We start from the raw sequence: 12,830 nt of genomic DNA on the forward strand, positions 1-12,830 counted from the left end.
AATTGTGGAATTTGATTAATGGACATGAGTAAACAATAATAATTACATTTATAACTTATTATTGAATCCAAATTGTGTATAAAACAACACAAAATGCATTAAACGTGGAAAATAATGTCATTCTAACCGTGGATATTGACCTGTAAGACAAAAAGGGGGGATCAAATTCAGGCGCCACTGTCGCAATGCACATGACGTGCAGAGAATTACGCTGACAAAGGAGGAAGAGACTGCATGTAGTCCTAAAACACGAACCAATACGACGGCTATTGTGAGATAAACTACATTACCCAGCACCAAGTAAACCAGTACAGTAGCTTCCGGTGTTGCGGCGCTCAGGGTTTTACAAAGCAGAAGTCACTCGAAAGAGATTAACTAGGTGTTCAAGTCTGGTTAGGTGTTGCATTTTTCTGCTAATGTACAACTTTGAACGCAGCTTTTAATCGAGGTATTGGAGTAAGCGAGGTTTGTGAATGTTTCTCTACTAGAACACGTTGGTTTGGGTGCGTATAGTGTTGTCAGCATTAGGAAACCAAGTAGCTACTGGCGTGTTGTGTTGTTGACATCATAGCTTGGCACTCGTTCGCTTTTGTGTACAACGTCGCACATCCTGCAGGGATAGTTGTGTTGACATTGTATGTAATTGTCTATAACGTCACCTTTAAAAACGTTTGTAGCGTTTCGGGTCAAGTAGTGTGATTTCCCTCTGGACCCTTTTCTCATTGCAACATCTGCTTTGACTTGTGTTGACAGCAGGTATCAGAGTACAATCCAGCTGTTGCCATGGCAATTCTATTTGCCGTGGTAGCCCGTGGAACCACCATCCTCGCCAAGCATGCATGGTGTGGCGGAAACTTCCTCGAAGTGACCGAGCAGATCTTGGCCAAAATTCCATCGGAGAATAACAAACTGACCTACAGCCATGGCAGGTAACTTGCATGTTGTCAACATTTGCATACTTACAATTAGGGCTGGGCGATATGCCGAGTTTGTAAGATACATCAATATATTTTCAAACATGATATGAACTAATAAAATATCTATCCATCCATCCATCTTCTTCCGCTTATCCGAGGTCGGGTCGCGGGGGCAGCAGCCTAAGCAGGGAAGCCCATACTTCCCTCTCCCCAGCCACTTCGTTTAGCTCTTCCCGGGGGATCCTGAGGCGTTCCCAGGCCAGCCGGGAGACATAGTCTTCCCAACGTGTCCTGGGTCTTCCCCGTGGCCTCCTACCGGTTGGACGTGCCCTAAACACCTCCCTCGGGAGGCGTTCGGCTGGCATCATGACCAGATGCCCGAACCACCTGGCTCATCTCGATGTAGAGGAGCAACGGCTTTACTTTGAGTTCCTCCCGGATGACAGAGCTTCTCACCCTATATCTAAGGGAGTGCACCGCCACACGGCGGCGGAAACTCATTTCGTCCGCTTGTACTCGTGATCTTATCCTTTCAGTCATGACCCAAAGCTCATGACCATAGGTGAGGATGGGAACGTAGATCGACCGGTAAATTGAGAGCTTTGCCTTCCGGCTCAGCTCCTTCTTCACCACAACGGATCGGTACAACGTCCGCATTACTGAAGACGCCGCACCGATCCGCCTGTTGATCTCATGATCCACTCTTCCCCCACTCGTGAACAAGACTCCTAGGTACTTGAACTCCTCCACTTGGGGCAGGGTCTCCTCTCCAACCCGAAGATGGCACTCCACCCTTTTCCGGGAGAGAACCATGGACTTGGACTTGCAGGTGCTGATTCTCATTCCGGTCGCTTCACATTCGGCTGCGAACCGATCCAGTGAGAGCTGAAGATAATAAAATATCGTAATATCGATATAATTTATTCCACGTTAAAATAACCAAACGTCGCGTATTTGTTGTTGCCCTTTTTTTCCTCCCGCTCCTCCTTCATGGGCTACTAAACTCCCATTCATCCTTTCAAGACCTGCTTGCACGTATAAGGACATCTATGATTGGTTGGTTGTTTTCTATGATGAGTCACGATTGGTTAGAGACAGGCCAATCAAAGGCAAGATAGGGCGGGTCATCGAACCAGGAAAGGAAATCACAAAATGCCTGCAAAATTTATTTTTTCTATCTGAGTTTGATACATTTTTATATTATTTGCACAGCTATGTTATTTATTTTACATAGAAATAATATTTTTCTCTTTTATTTATGTTATGTATTTCTGTACTACTTAAACACTTTATCTTCTGTGCCCACCTTGACTAACTGGGTAAATAAAATTGCCACTGACTGTTCACAGTACAGTTGTCATTCACTTCAATTTCACTGAATATCGCTCAAAATTTAATATCTTTATATGTATACTTTCACCGAAAAATATATCGAGATATACCGTATTTCCTTGAATTGCCGCAGGGCATATAGTATGCGCCTGCCTTGAACTACTACTGCCTGGTCAAACTCGCTTCGCAAAATAATTAGCGCATGCTTAGTATTACCGCCTGGTCAAACTCATGACGTTGAAAGTGACACTTCCCATGTCGTTTTCAAAATGGAGGAGGCTGATTTCAATACCGGTAATTTGAACTCGCATAAAGGGAAGAAGATTAAGAGCTATTCAGTAGGATTTAAGGTCCAAGCTTACACCACCCTAATTTTTTTACTGCATGCCTTTGGTAAGTGCAGGAGTGAGGAAGAGGTTTTAAAATAATTAGCGCATGCTTACATTTACCGCATGCCTTTGGTAAGCACAGGAGTGAGAAGAGGTTTTAAATTAATAAGCGCCCCGACGACAATTCAAGGAAATACGGTATATCGAATATCAAGTTTAAGTAAAAATATATCGAGATATACTTTTTCGTCCATATCGCCCAGCCCTACTAACAATTTCATCCTTTAATTTACTTCTGTACTGCCAATCAGTGCACGGTGATGGGCAAGCCACTTGGAAAATGTAGTAAACTAAGCTACCAGTTACTCTCTGTTAAATGTAGCTAAGCTCCAGGGGAAGTGATGCCAATTGGAAATTGTAGCAAGCTACACGGCAAAAGTAGCTCGCTACAGCAAAGCTTTATATATATATATATATATATATATATATATATATATATATATATATATATATATATATAATATAAGGGAGTCAGACAGAGGGATGCTTCAAGCTGAAGACAAAAAAAAAAGAAACATCTTTGAAAATGGCAGATTAGATTTTTCCTTTGGTGATGAAGATGACATCCAGGAAACTGTCTAAACTGTCCAAAAATACTAAAAGCTTAGTTTTTAATTGTTTACTTTGTCAACCAAAATCATTGCTGCACGTCATCGATGACGTCCGACACAAATTTAGGAACACACATTAAGGTGAGTGAGTTCATGAAAAGTTTTACTGCACATAACCATTACCAACTACTCCCAAACGACACACAAGTCATACATTGGTCTAAATATGGCCAAGTGGCACGCATTACTGTGGGTTTCTTGCATGTGGTCTTCATCACTAAAGGAACAATCTAATCTGCAAGAGAAAATTCGTCTGCCACTTTAAAGTGTGTTTTTTTTCGTATTGTCTGCTTAAAGCGTTCGTTTGTCTCCAACTCCCTCGTCGTCATGTGACATAAGTGAGTGTCTGTTGTGATTTTGCTCCCTGGTTTTGATGAACCTCCTTATCTGGTCTCTGATTGGCTTCTCTGTAATGTTTTGCCCTAACCTTAGTCAATTGTGACTCATCATACGAAAACCAAACTATCAGCGTGGATTTTCTCCGTGTGGATCTTCTCATTCATCCAGGTCATTGTATTTTCTCCGTATTTTTGGGGGCCGAGATTTGCAGTACTTTTCTCTCTTTTTAGCTTGTAGCTATGATGTAAGGCAACTCCTTACATGGTTGTAAAAATAGCTAAGCTACAGGAATCGCTACTTGTTTAAACAGTAGTGATGCTACCGCCAAGCTACTGGGAAATGTAGTTCAGCTACGTAGCTTCATTACATGTAGCTTCTACTGCCCATCACTGTCACTGCAAGGCATCTAGCAAATTGATCTCCTCCGGTTGCGCAGAAATAATTGATTGCCACAATGTATGTGACCTCAACAATCTGTTCTTATAACCAATTGGCCTAATACATATGAATGTAATGTTTATCTGTCAGTGCCAGTCAATATTGATCGTGTGTTATCACCCATGTCACTAGCAGTGTTGCCAACTCCCCCGGTAATGAAAATATGTTTGCTCCCCAAGTACCACTATAGTGACCAATATAAAAATTAGGGGTGTAGGAAAAAATCGATTCGAATTTGAATCGCGATTCTCATGTTGTGCGATTCAGAATCGATTCTCATTTTTAAAACATTTTTTTTTATCAATCCATCAAAACAATATACAGCAATGCCATAACAATGCAATCCAATTCCAAAACCAAACCTGACCCAGCAACACTCAGAACTGCAATAAACAGAGCAATTGAGAGAAGACACAAACACGACACAGAACAAACCAAAAGTAGTGAAACAAAAATTAATATTATCAACAACAGTATCAATATTAGTTATAATTTCAACATGGCAGTGATTAAAAATCCCTCATTGACATTATCATTAGATATTTAAAAAAAAAGAACAATAGTGTCACAGTGGCTTACACTTGCATCGCATCTCATAAGTTTGACAACACGCTGTGTCCAATATTTTCACAAAGATAAAATAAGTCTTATTTTTGGTTCGTTTAATAGTTAAAACAAATTTACATTATTGCAATCAGTTGATAAAACATTGTCCTTTACAAATATAAAAGCTTTTTACAAAAATCTACTACTCTGCTTGCGTGTCAGCAGACTGGGGTAGATCTTGCTGAAATCCTATGTATTTAATGAATAGAGAATCCTTTTAAATCGGGAAAAAATTGTTTTTGAATCGAGAATCATGTTTAATTGAAAAAAAAAATCAATTTTGAATTGAATCGTGACCCTAAAAATCGATATTGAATCGAATCCTGGGACACCCAAAGATCCGCAGCCCTAATAAAAATACATTAATGTAATAAGATTAGGTATTCATTAAAACGAGGGATAGGTTTTATTTAACAAGTACATTTAATATTTTGGCCAAGCTAACATTACAAACAGTTTGACCAGTAACACTGTGTGAATATAGAAAAATAAAGCACTGTACTTAATCAAATCAAGTGATTCTTTGGCGTACCATAATTTAAGGATCACTGTGCTAGAGTATCACTCACTGGAGGTTTGTAAAATGCACTAATAAACCAAATATCTATTGACTGGCTCATTAACATACGATTGGGACGTTGCAGTTATTTACGGTAATCAACGCAATGCCAATGTGAAAAGCATTTGCAGTCCGGATTTTTGAGTGCTGAAGCTGGAGTTAGACTGACTGCTTGTGAGTGCTTTGGAACGGGAAAGAGGCTCCCGGTATCACCAGTCACTGCTTGTTAAAGACAGTAACTGCAACGTGCTTTCATTTCAGTTTCCATGGCACAAGAAAAGCCTCCAATAACACTGGAAAAAGTCGCTAGATTTGTCGCGCTTTGCTGTTTGCAAAAAAGGTTTCCAGATTTAGTTACAAAATCGCCAAGTCGGCAACACAGGGCACTAGACATTTAGGTGGGCATTTAGTGGTACATTGCATCGCCTAATATCTGGATCAGTGTTTACATCCTTATACCCAAACGCAAGGGAAGTAAATTGAATTCCATGTCTGGTTAAACTGTATTGAGCACTGTATCATTGTCTCCTTATTAGAAGGGTGTTAGCTTCTTTGATTGAAAAGAAAAAAAATAAAACAAGCCACAATTCCTTTAACATGTTGTCTCTTGTTTTCCAGCTATCTCTTTCATTTCATCTGTCACGACAGAATCATATACCTGTGTATCACAGATGATGTAAGTATACAGAGTCTGGTAGTTTTTTGTTTTTTTTTGTGGTTTGAGAAAGTGGTAAAAATAAAATGCGAAAGGGGACGGGGTGGCGAAGTTGGGAGAGTGGCCGTGCCAGCAATCTGAGGGTTACTGGTTCCATCCCCTCCTTCTGCCATCCTAGTCACGTCCGTTGTGTCGTTGAGCAAGACACTTCACCCTTGCTCCTGATGGGTCGCGGTTAGCTCCCGCCATCAGTGTGTGAATATGTGTGTGAATGGGTGAATGTGGAAATAGTGTCAAAGCGCTTTGAGTTCCTTAAAAAAAAAGGTAGAAAAGTGCTATACAAGTATAACCCATGAAGTGACAGTGGGCATGTAAGTGTGGTGCTGTATCCAGCCTTTGTCATGTAGAACTGGCATAATTAAACGTGTCTGCCATGATTACCAAAAAAAAGATGTTAAGTCAAATGTGTCTCTTATGTTCCAAAGGATTTTGAAAGGTCACGCGCGTTCAGTTTTCTTAGTGAGATCAAGAGGCGCTTCCAAACAACTTATGGGTCGAGAGCACAAACAGCTCTGCCATATGCCATGAACAGCGAGTTCTCATCCACGCTGGCAGCTCAAATGGTAAGCAGGGCTCCAGAACTTTTTCACTTTTGTTGGTTTTTAGTCCTTTGGAAGTATAACAGTGTAGTGTGTGGCTATGCCCAATAGAGCACCATCAAATGATACCAGGCGTAATCTCAAATTTGGATGCATTTCTCTGCACAGAAACACCACTCGGACCCGCGGGGATCAGATCGGCTTACGGATACACAGATACAAGTGGATGACTTGAAGGGTATTATGGTCCGCAATATAGGTGAGTGTTTCGACTAGAGTTGTCACGATACCAGAATTTCAGCAATTGATACTGATATCTGTGAATTTTCACAATTTTTGATACGCATTCAATATCCCGATTAAAAAAAACAAAACTAAACCTATGTACTTTTAAATTCACTATTTTAATTAAAACTGTTTTTAACTGTCAAATATTTAAGATCAATAAGTATTAACATCTTTTTACCTCTTATCAAGAGGTAACTCAAAAAATTGACCTATATTCTACCAGTACAACAAAAAACATTACTGTGTTATACTGTAAATATGGTCATAAATATCAACAATAGTCAACTAATTTACATTAGAAAAAGAACAGCAGTTGCGTGGAGCTTTCAATTACAGAAAACAAACAATATTGTTTTTAACATTATTTCAATATGGCGGTAGCGTGACGTCATCATGTAGTTTGTAATGTAATGGTTATAAAATATATATAAGACACATTTTTTGAGTTTTTATTCTTCATTAGAGTCAAGATTTAAGCTTCCTTTCATTTTGGTATGGCTTTTTGCTCTATTTAAAAAAAATGTATGTCAATTTTATTTTGACAATGTAGCATGGGTCCACAAAAAAGAGCTGTGTTCCACAAATAGCCTACAAGCCACATTCTAAACACCACTTGTTAACATATCACACCAGGAAGGCAAAGTGTTGCCAAAGGACAGAAGAATGTAAGCTGTGTCTTCTTAGAACTTATAGAAATAATAAAAAAATGTGATGCATACTTCTTGTGGTTTTCTGCACATGTTGGACACATAAAGCACACCCCCTGGGCTTGTGGTGGCAGATCTCCACTATTACTTTGCCTTTCCTTACCGATTGTAGTAGATTAGGGAATAAATGCATCACGTAAAGACACCCTACTCTGTAAATTCCTTTTCTCGTTTCACTTCTAAAAAAAATGTACCTCGATAAAGTGGCAACACAGATCTCTTCTACTACTTCTTTCTTTGATAAAGCAGGAGTGTATTAAGTGTGTTGTGAAGCATACGTTGCAAGTTACAACACACACAGCCGCTGTTTCATTTGTTTATGAACAACGGCGAACCGTACACACCAAATCTGCATTTGTGACATCCATCCATCCATTTTCTACCGCTTATTCCCTTTGGGGTCGCGGGGAGCGATGGTGCTTATCTCAGCTACAATCAGGCGGAAGGCGGGGTACACCCTGGACAAGTCGCCACCTCATCGCAGGGCCAACACAGACCAACAACATTCACACTCACATTCATACACTAGGGCCCTTTTAGTGTTGCCAATCAACTTATCCCCAGGTGCATGTCTTTGGAAGTGGGAGGAAGCTGGAGTACCCGGAGGGAACCCACGCATTCACGGGGAGAACATGCAAACTCTACACAGAAAGATCCCGAGCCCGGGATTGAACCCTGACTACTCAAGACCTTCGTATTGTGAGGCAGACGCACTAACCCCTCTGCCACCGTGAAGCCCCCATTTGTGACATGCTTTCACAAATTATGTAAATATATGGAAACACAGGCACATTTTTTAAGACCACGGGCTTTCTTCTTTGGAACTGACTCCATGCTCCATTACCATGAATTGATTAACGTGGACCTAGACTTAAACAAGTTGAAAAACTAATTCGGGTGTTACCATTTAGTGGTCAATTGTACGGAATATGTACTGTACTGTGCAACCTACTAATAAAAGCTTCACTCAATCAATTAATCAATGCTCAAATGCTGAGAATTGACGAGGCTTGCCAATGAAAAGTGTTGTACAGGCTTGGGTACTAACGATACTGAAAAAGATGGTATCGATGTAATTTATGCGTCTTAGTATCGACTTGGTATTAAGTATCGATACTTTTCACCACCCTAGTCAGGACGGTGATAATTATGCTGTCCAAGGTAGAGGGTAGTGTTTTTGCCTGTATTTGTATGTAAAGTAGTACTTCAGCCTTTGAGCACATTGCGTTTCACAACCAACCTCGTAATATGGAATACTCAAAGCAGCCCCGCCCATTGAAATGAATTGAAATCCGTACTTGGCTTAAACCCCACAACTTTAACATGCAGCATGCCTTTTCAAAAGATAAAAGATAATATATTCTAAAGGGATGATGCCGCATCTCTGCTGTTGTCGTAATCCAAAGACGCAGAAAAGGCAAATGTCCTGCAAGCAGAAGGTCTTTTAATTAGGAACCAGGCAAGAGAAAAACAAAAAAGCTCTAGCAGGAACTATGGCATGCATTAAATAATAACCAGCTCTGAAGGAGGGAACAAGGTGGTATTAGGTATAACTAATTAACATTAAGAGACAAGTGTGCTGGAACGACAAGAAACAGAGTGTAAGGGTGCTTCACAACAAAGAGACCAAACAGGAAATACTGACACAACAAGAGGACAAGGACAAGAACTGATTCTAAACACAGGAAAATAATAAACTTAGTCCAAACTGTCATGTGGGATCATGACTTTCTTTAGTATCAGAACCAATTGCCTCACTAAAGTATTAATGCACTGGTTCTCAAACTTTTTTTCACCATGTACCACCTCTGAAAAAACTTGGCTCTAATGACAAACCTTCAAACACAATAGGGTAGTAGGCTTAAGTGTTCATTGAAAACAAGACAGATTTTTTTCTAACAAGTGCACCACCAGATGAAGCCCGCGTACCAAAGTTTGAGAATCACTGATTGTGTATTCTCTATTTTTATGGCATTTTAAATTAACTGTTTTATTGTTGTATTGTCCTCTTTTTGATTTTTCTCACACCTAAGTGTTTTCCATAGGAATGAATAACATTTTCTAAAACCAATTGAATGTATTACAAATAACTACAGTGCAATATATTTTTGAGGTGATAATGTACATTATTTACCTTGTAAAGTAAATGTGGCCTGCAGAGATGTAGTTTCATTTTGATGGTTGGATACTTTCCTCCAGAACTACAGCGGTAGTTATCTCTCACTTTGCCCAGACTGCGATGTCGTGATGTGGGGAGCTCTCGTGAGAAATGCCGCTCTAAACGCTGGTCGTTTACTTGGGGAAGTGGATTTCCCAAGTATCTTCTTCCTGCTGCTTCTCCGTTGCACACACCATCAATAGCTCAATACTTGTGTTTTGCAGGCGCCATACCTGCACTCTACAGCTTCCATTTTTCAAACTAGGTTTTTAAATTTCGAACTGCCTTGCAAATTTAGTCCGTCATGAATTAAAGTGGTTGTTTCTTTAATTTAATGAATATCATCTGCTTCTTTTTCTCAGTTCCCATTGTTCGAAAACAAAGATATGTCGACCTCTAGCTATAAGTTAATGTTGGTGTTTTGAGACGGCTCTTCCGGCGTTTGTTTGACATTTACTACAAAATATTGCTATTGGCATTCAATATTTTATTACTTCATGTGCTTTGCAGATTTGGTCGCTCAAAGAGGGGAGAAGCTGGAGTTGTTGATTGACAAGACGGAAAATCTGGTTGATTCTGTGAGTATATTTTCGAAATGGTATACATTTGATAATACCAGGCTAATTGTGTAAAGTATAAACACTCCTTTTTTCTGTTTGCTTCCTTTAGTCTGTTACATTTAAAACCACGAGTCGTAACCTTGCCCGAGCCATGTGTATAAAAAACCTCAAGCTGACTCTTGTTGTTGTGCTGGTGTGCCTGGTAAGTAAAAGAAAATGACGTGCTTGTTTATAAGAGAAAGTAATGATCTCTTCTTTCATGTTATCTTAGTTAAGGTAATTTAGATACCTAAATCTTTGCCGTTCTCTATTTTTTAATAACAAAACCAGAGTTTTCTGCTACCTCCTTTTTTTGTGTAATATATAATTGGAAAGCTTATTGACTACACATCTTTGACCGATATACAGTACATCAAAGCAAAATTGATACCTGCAGCATAGTGTGGAGAGAAGCAGAATGTGGACTAGATGTGAACTCAGGATTCAAAGGGCTTTATTTGTTATACCTTTATACAGTAAGACATTTGGACTGAGGTCCCGGCAAGTATTAAGAAAAACAGTAATAATTGGGCAGTACAGAAAAACAGTTATAAATAATAAATAGAAAATAATAAAAGTCACTTATTAACAAGAGGAAGGACCCATTTTTGCACCTTTGGCATGTTTGTGTCTGTTTAAGTTACAATTATAACAAGACTGTCTTGAAAGACATTTGTCAGTCTCAAGAAGCAACAGAGTTATTAAAGACCAAGGGCCTGATTTACTAAGATCCAAACACCACCCTTTAAACAGCGTGTGCAACCTATAAATTAGCGTGTACCATTAGTGGATGTGCGATTTACTGTAAAGTGGTGCAGACCGCCTTATTAAATTTAGGATTTTGTGTGTACCTGGCATCGCCACAGAGACACTATCATTTACTGCACATTAATGTTATCATGCTTTTACCTGTGTTGTTTTGCAAACAAGCAGCAGACATGCATATGCTGTACTACTGATCAATGCATATACATTTATAGGCATTTTAGAAGCAATCCTGTGATGCATTTGCAAGGACACCACTTTTACAACCGAAGGTGCGCTCATTGGAGAGACTGAACTTACTTCGCGCAATACGCAAACAAATCCATGCTTAAACCTTTTTTTCATAAAAGAAATCTACTTCTATGTGGAAAAAAAAGAACGTCAATAAAACAAATATCAAATAACACCAAAACGTATCAATTCAATTTGTTTTATTCTGACCTTTAAGTATAATAGAAAGAGAGTTCCTCAGTGTTTGCTCTTACAATAACAATGTTGCTACAGCTTGGGTAATATACGGGTTATAGAACATAAATGTAGTATTGTTGACGGTTGTTGAATGCAATTTTAAAGAGATTTAGAGGTAGAATTGATTGCTCCCATTAGCTCCATTGCTAGCCACCAAGAACAAGTCATTTGTTAAGTTAGAAAGCGGAAAAACGTTTGTCTTCTTGTCTCTCATGATTGTAAACGAAAGGCAAAATTACAACACAAAGTGCAGTTCCCCTTTAAGTTGGGGCACTCTTCAGTGAGGTACAGCTGTAATAAGTCAGTCACATTTTAAATGTCCCAAATTAATTTATTTTCATTTTACTTTGGCACAAAGCCAAACACAAAATGTTTGCAATGTTAGACGTACTGAGCTATTGTAAAAAAAAATGTGTTTGTTAGTTGGTTTATTGCATACTTCGCAAATAAATCATAATACATTTTTGCCTTGGCTTGTCATTTGCTTTATAGCATTTAGTTTCTGCAAAGGCTATGAATATTTTGTTCATTATAAGACCTAAATGTGTTTCTGTCTCTGTTCCTTAAAGGTGGTCATTTACATTATCGTCTCCGCTTCCTGTGGAGGCCTCAGCTGGCCATCTTGTGTCAAATGAGACCGTGTGCATTACGGGGCTGATGTGGAACTGCGAGAATAAAGCGCCTGTTTTACTGTTTTTGCCAATGGACCGAAAAGGAAACGCAACTTCCCGTGCTTTACAATTATTTAGCTTCAGCTTGCCTGGACAACGACACCCAGTCCTCCCTCCTCAATAGTGCACACATTTGATTTGCCTTCGCCTTCAGGACTGGAAAAGTTCCACCACATGCCACTGGAACATCAGCAGCTACAACTAATGCACCACCATAATCCTGTCTTAAACTAATCTGTCTGATGTTTCACTTTGTGTGACTGTCTTGAATTTATGTATTGCATCTATTCAAAAATACTTTATTATTAATTGTACATGCCTGTTCATAAATGTGCATAGATCTGTTTAACCAGTAGCGGGGTCCTGGATTATCTAAAATATTGTCTTCTCATCATAGTAATATTAGTAAATGCAGTAAACCAGACAAGATCATACAAAAATAATATTGTGCATCTCAGTGATTATGTATGTCATATTAAATATCTGGCATGCGACTCTAATGGTTGCTGATTGAAAATGCTGGTATTCTTATGTATAATCAAATCCTGTCATCTTTAGTTTTACCTACTAAAGCAGGGGTGTCAAACTCAAATACAGAGTGGGCCAAAATTTAAAACTGAACAAAGCCGCGGGCCAAGGTTGAACAAATTAACCTTTTAATAGGGACCCAAACAAGTTTTGCATTGAACATTGAACAAGCAAGGCTTATATACTGTAGCTTTATAGTGA

The 12,830-nt window shown here is 39.1% G+C and overlaps 1 protein-coding gene across 2 annotated transcripts; it reads left to right on the forward strand.

The window, feature by feature from the left end:
• The first annotated feature begins 304 nt into the window (after nucleotides 1-304).
• Nucleotides 305-12,618, forward strand: sybl1 (synaptobrevin-like 1). 2 transcript variants are annotated; one of them, XM_061901792.1, is made up of 8 exons: nucleotides 305-465; nucleotides 754-929; nucleotides 5,810-5,867; nucleotides 6,332-6,469; nucleotides 6,614-6,704; nucleotides 10,109-10,176; nucleotides 10,268-10,360; nucleotides 12,000-12,618. In XM_061901792.1, exons 2-8 carry the CDS (start codon nucleotides 784-786, stop codon nucleotides 12,063-12,065), a joined length of 660 nt encoding a protein of 219 aa, XP_061757776.1. In that variant the 5' UTR covers nucleotides 305-465; nucleotides 754-783; the 3' UTR covers nucleotides 12,066-12,618. The 2 variants fall into 2 exon arrangements, with proteins under 2 accessions (XP_061757776.1, XP_061757777.1); XM_061901793.1 differs by having other exon boundaries at nucleotides 757-929.
• Nucleotides 12,619-12,830: the final 212 nt, after the last annotated feature.

Source organism: Nerophis ophidion, linkage group LG05 (genome assembly GCF_033978795.1).
Source record: "Nerophis ophidion isolate RoL-2023_Sa linkage group LG05, RoL_Noph_v1.0, whole genome shotgun sequence".
Taxonomy (NCBI): Eukaryota; Metazoa; Chordata; class Actinopteri; order Syngnathiformes; family Syngnathidae; genus Nerophis; species Nerophis ophidion.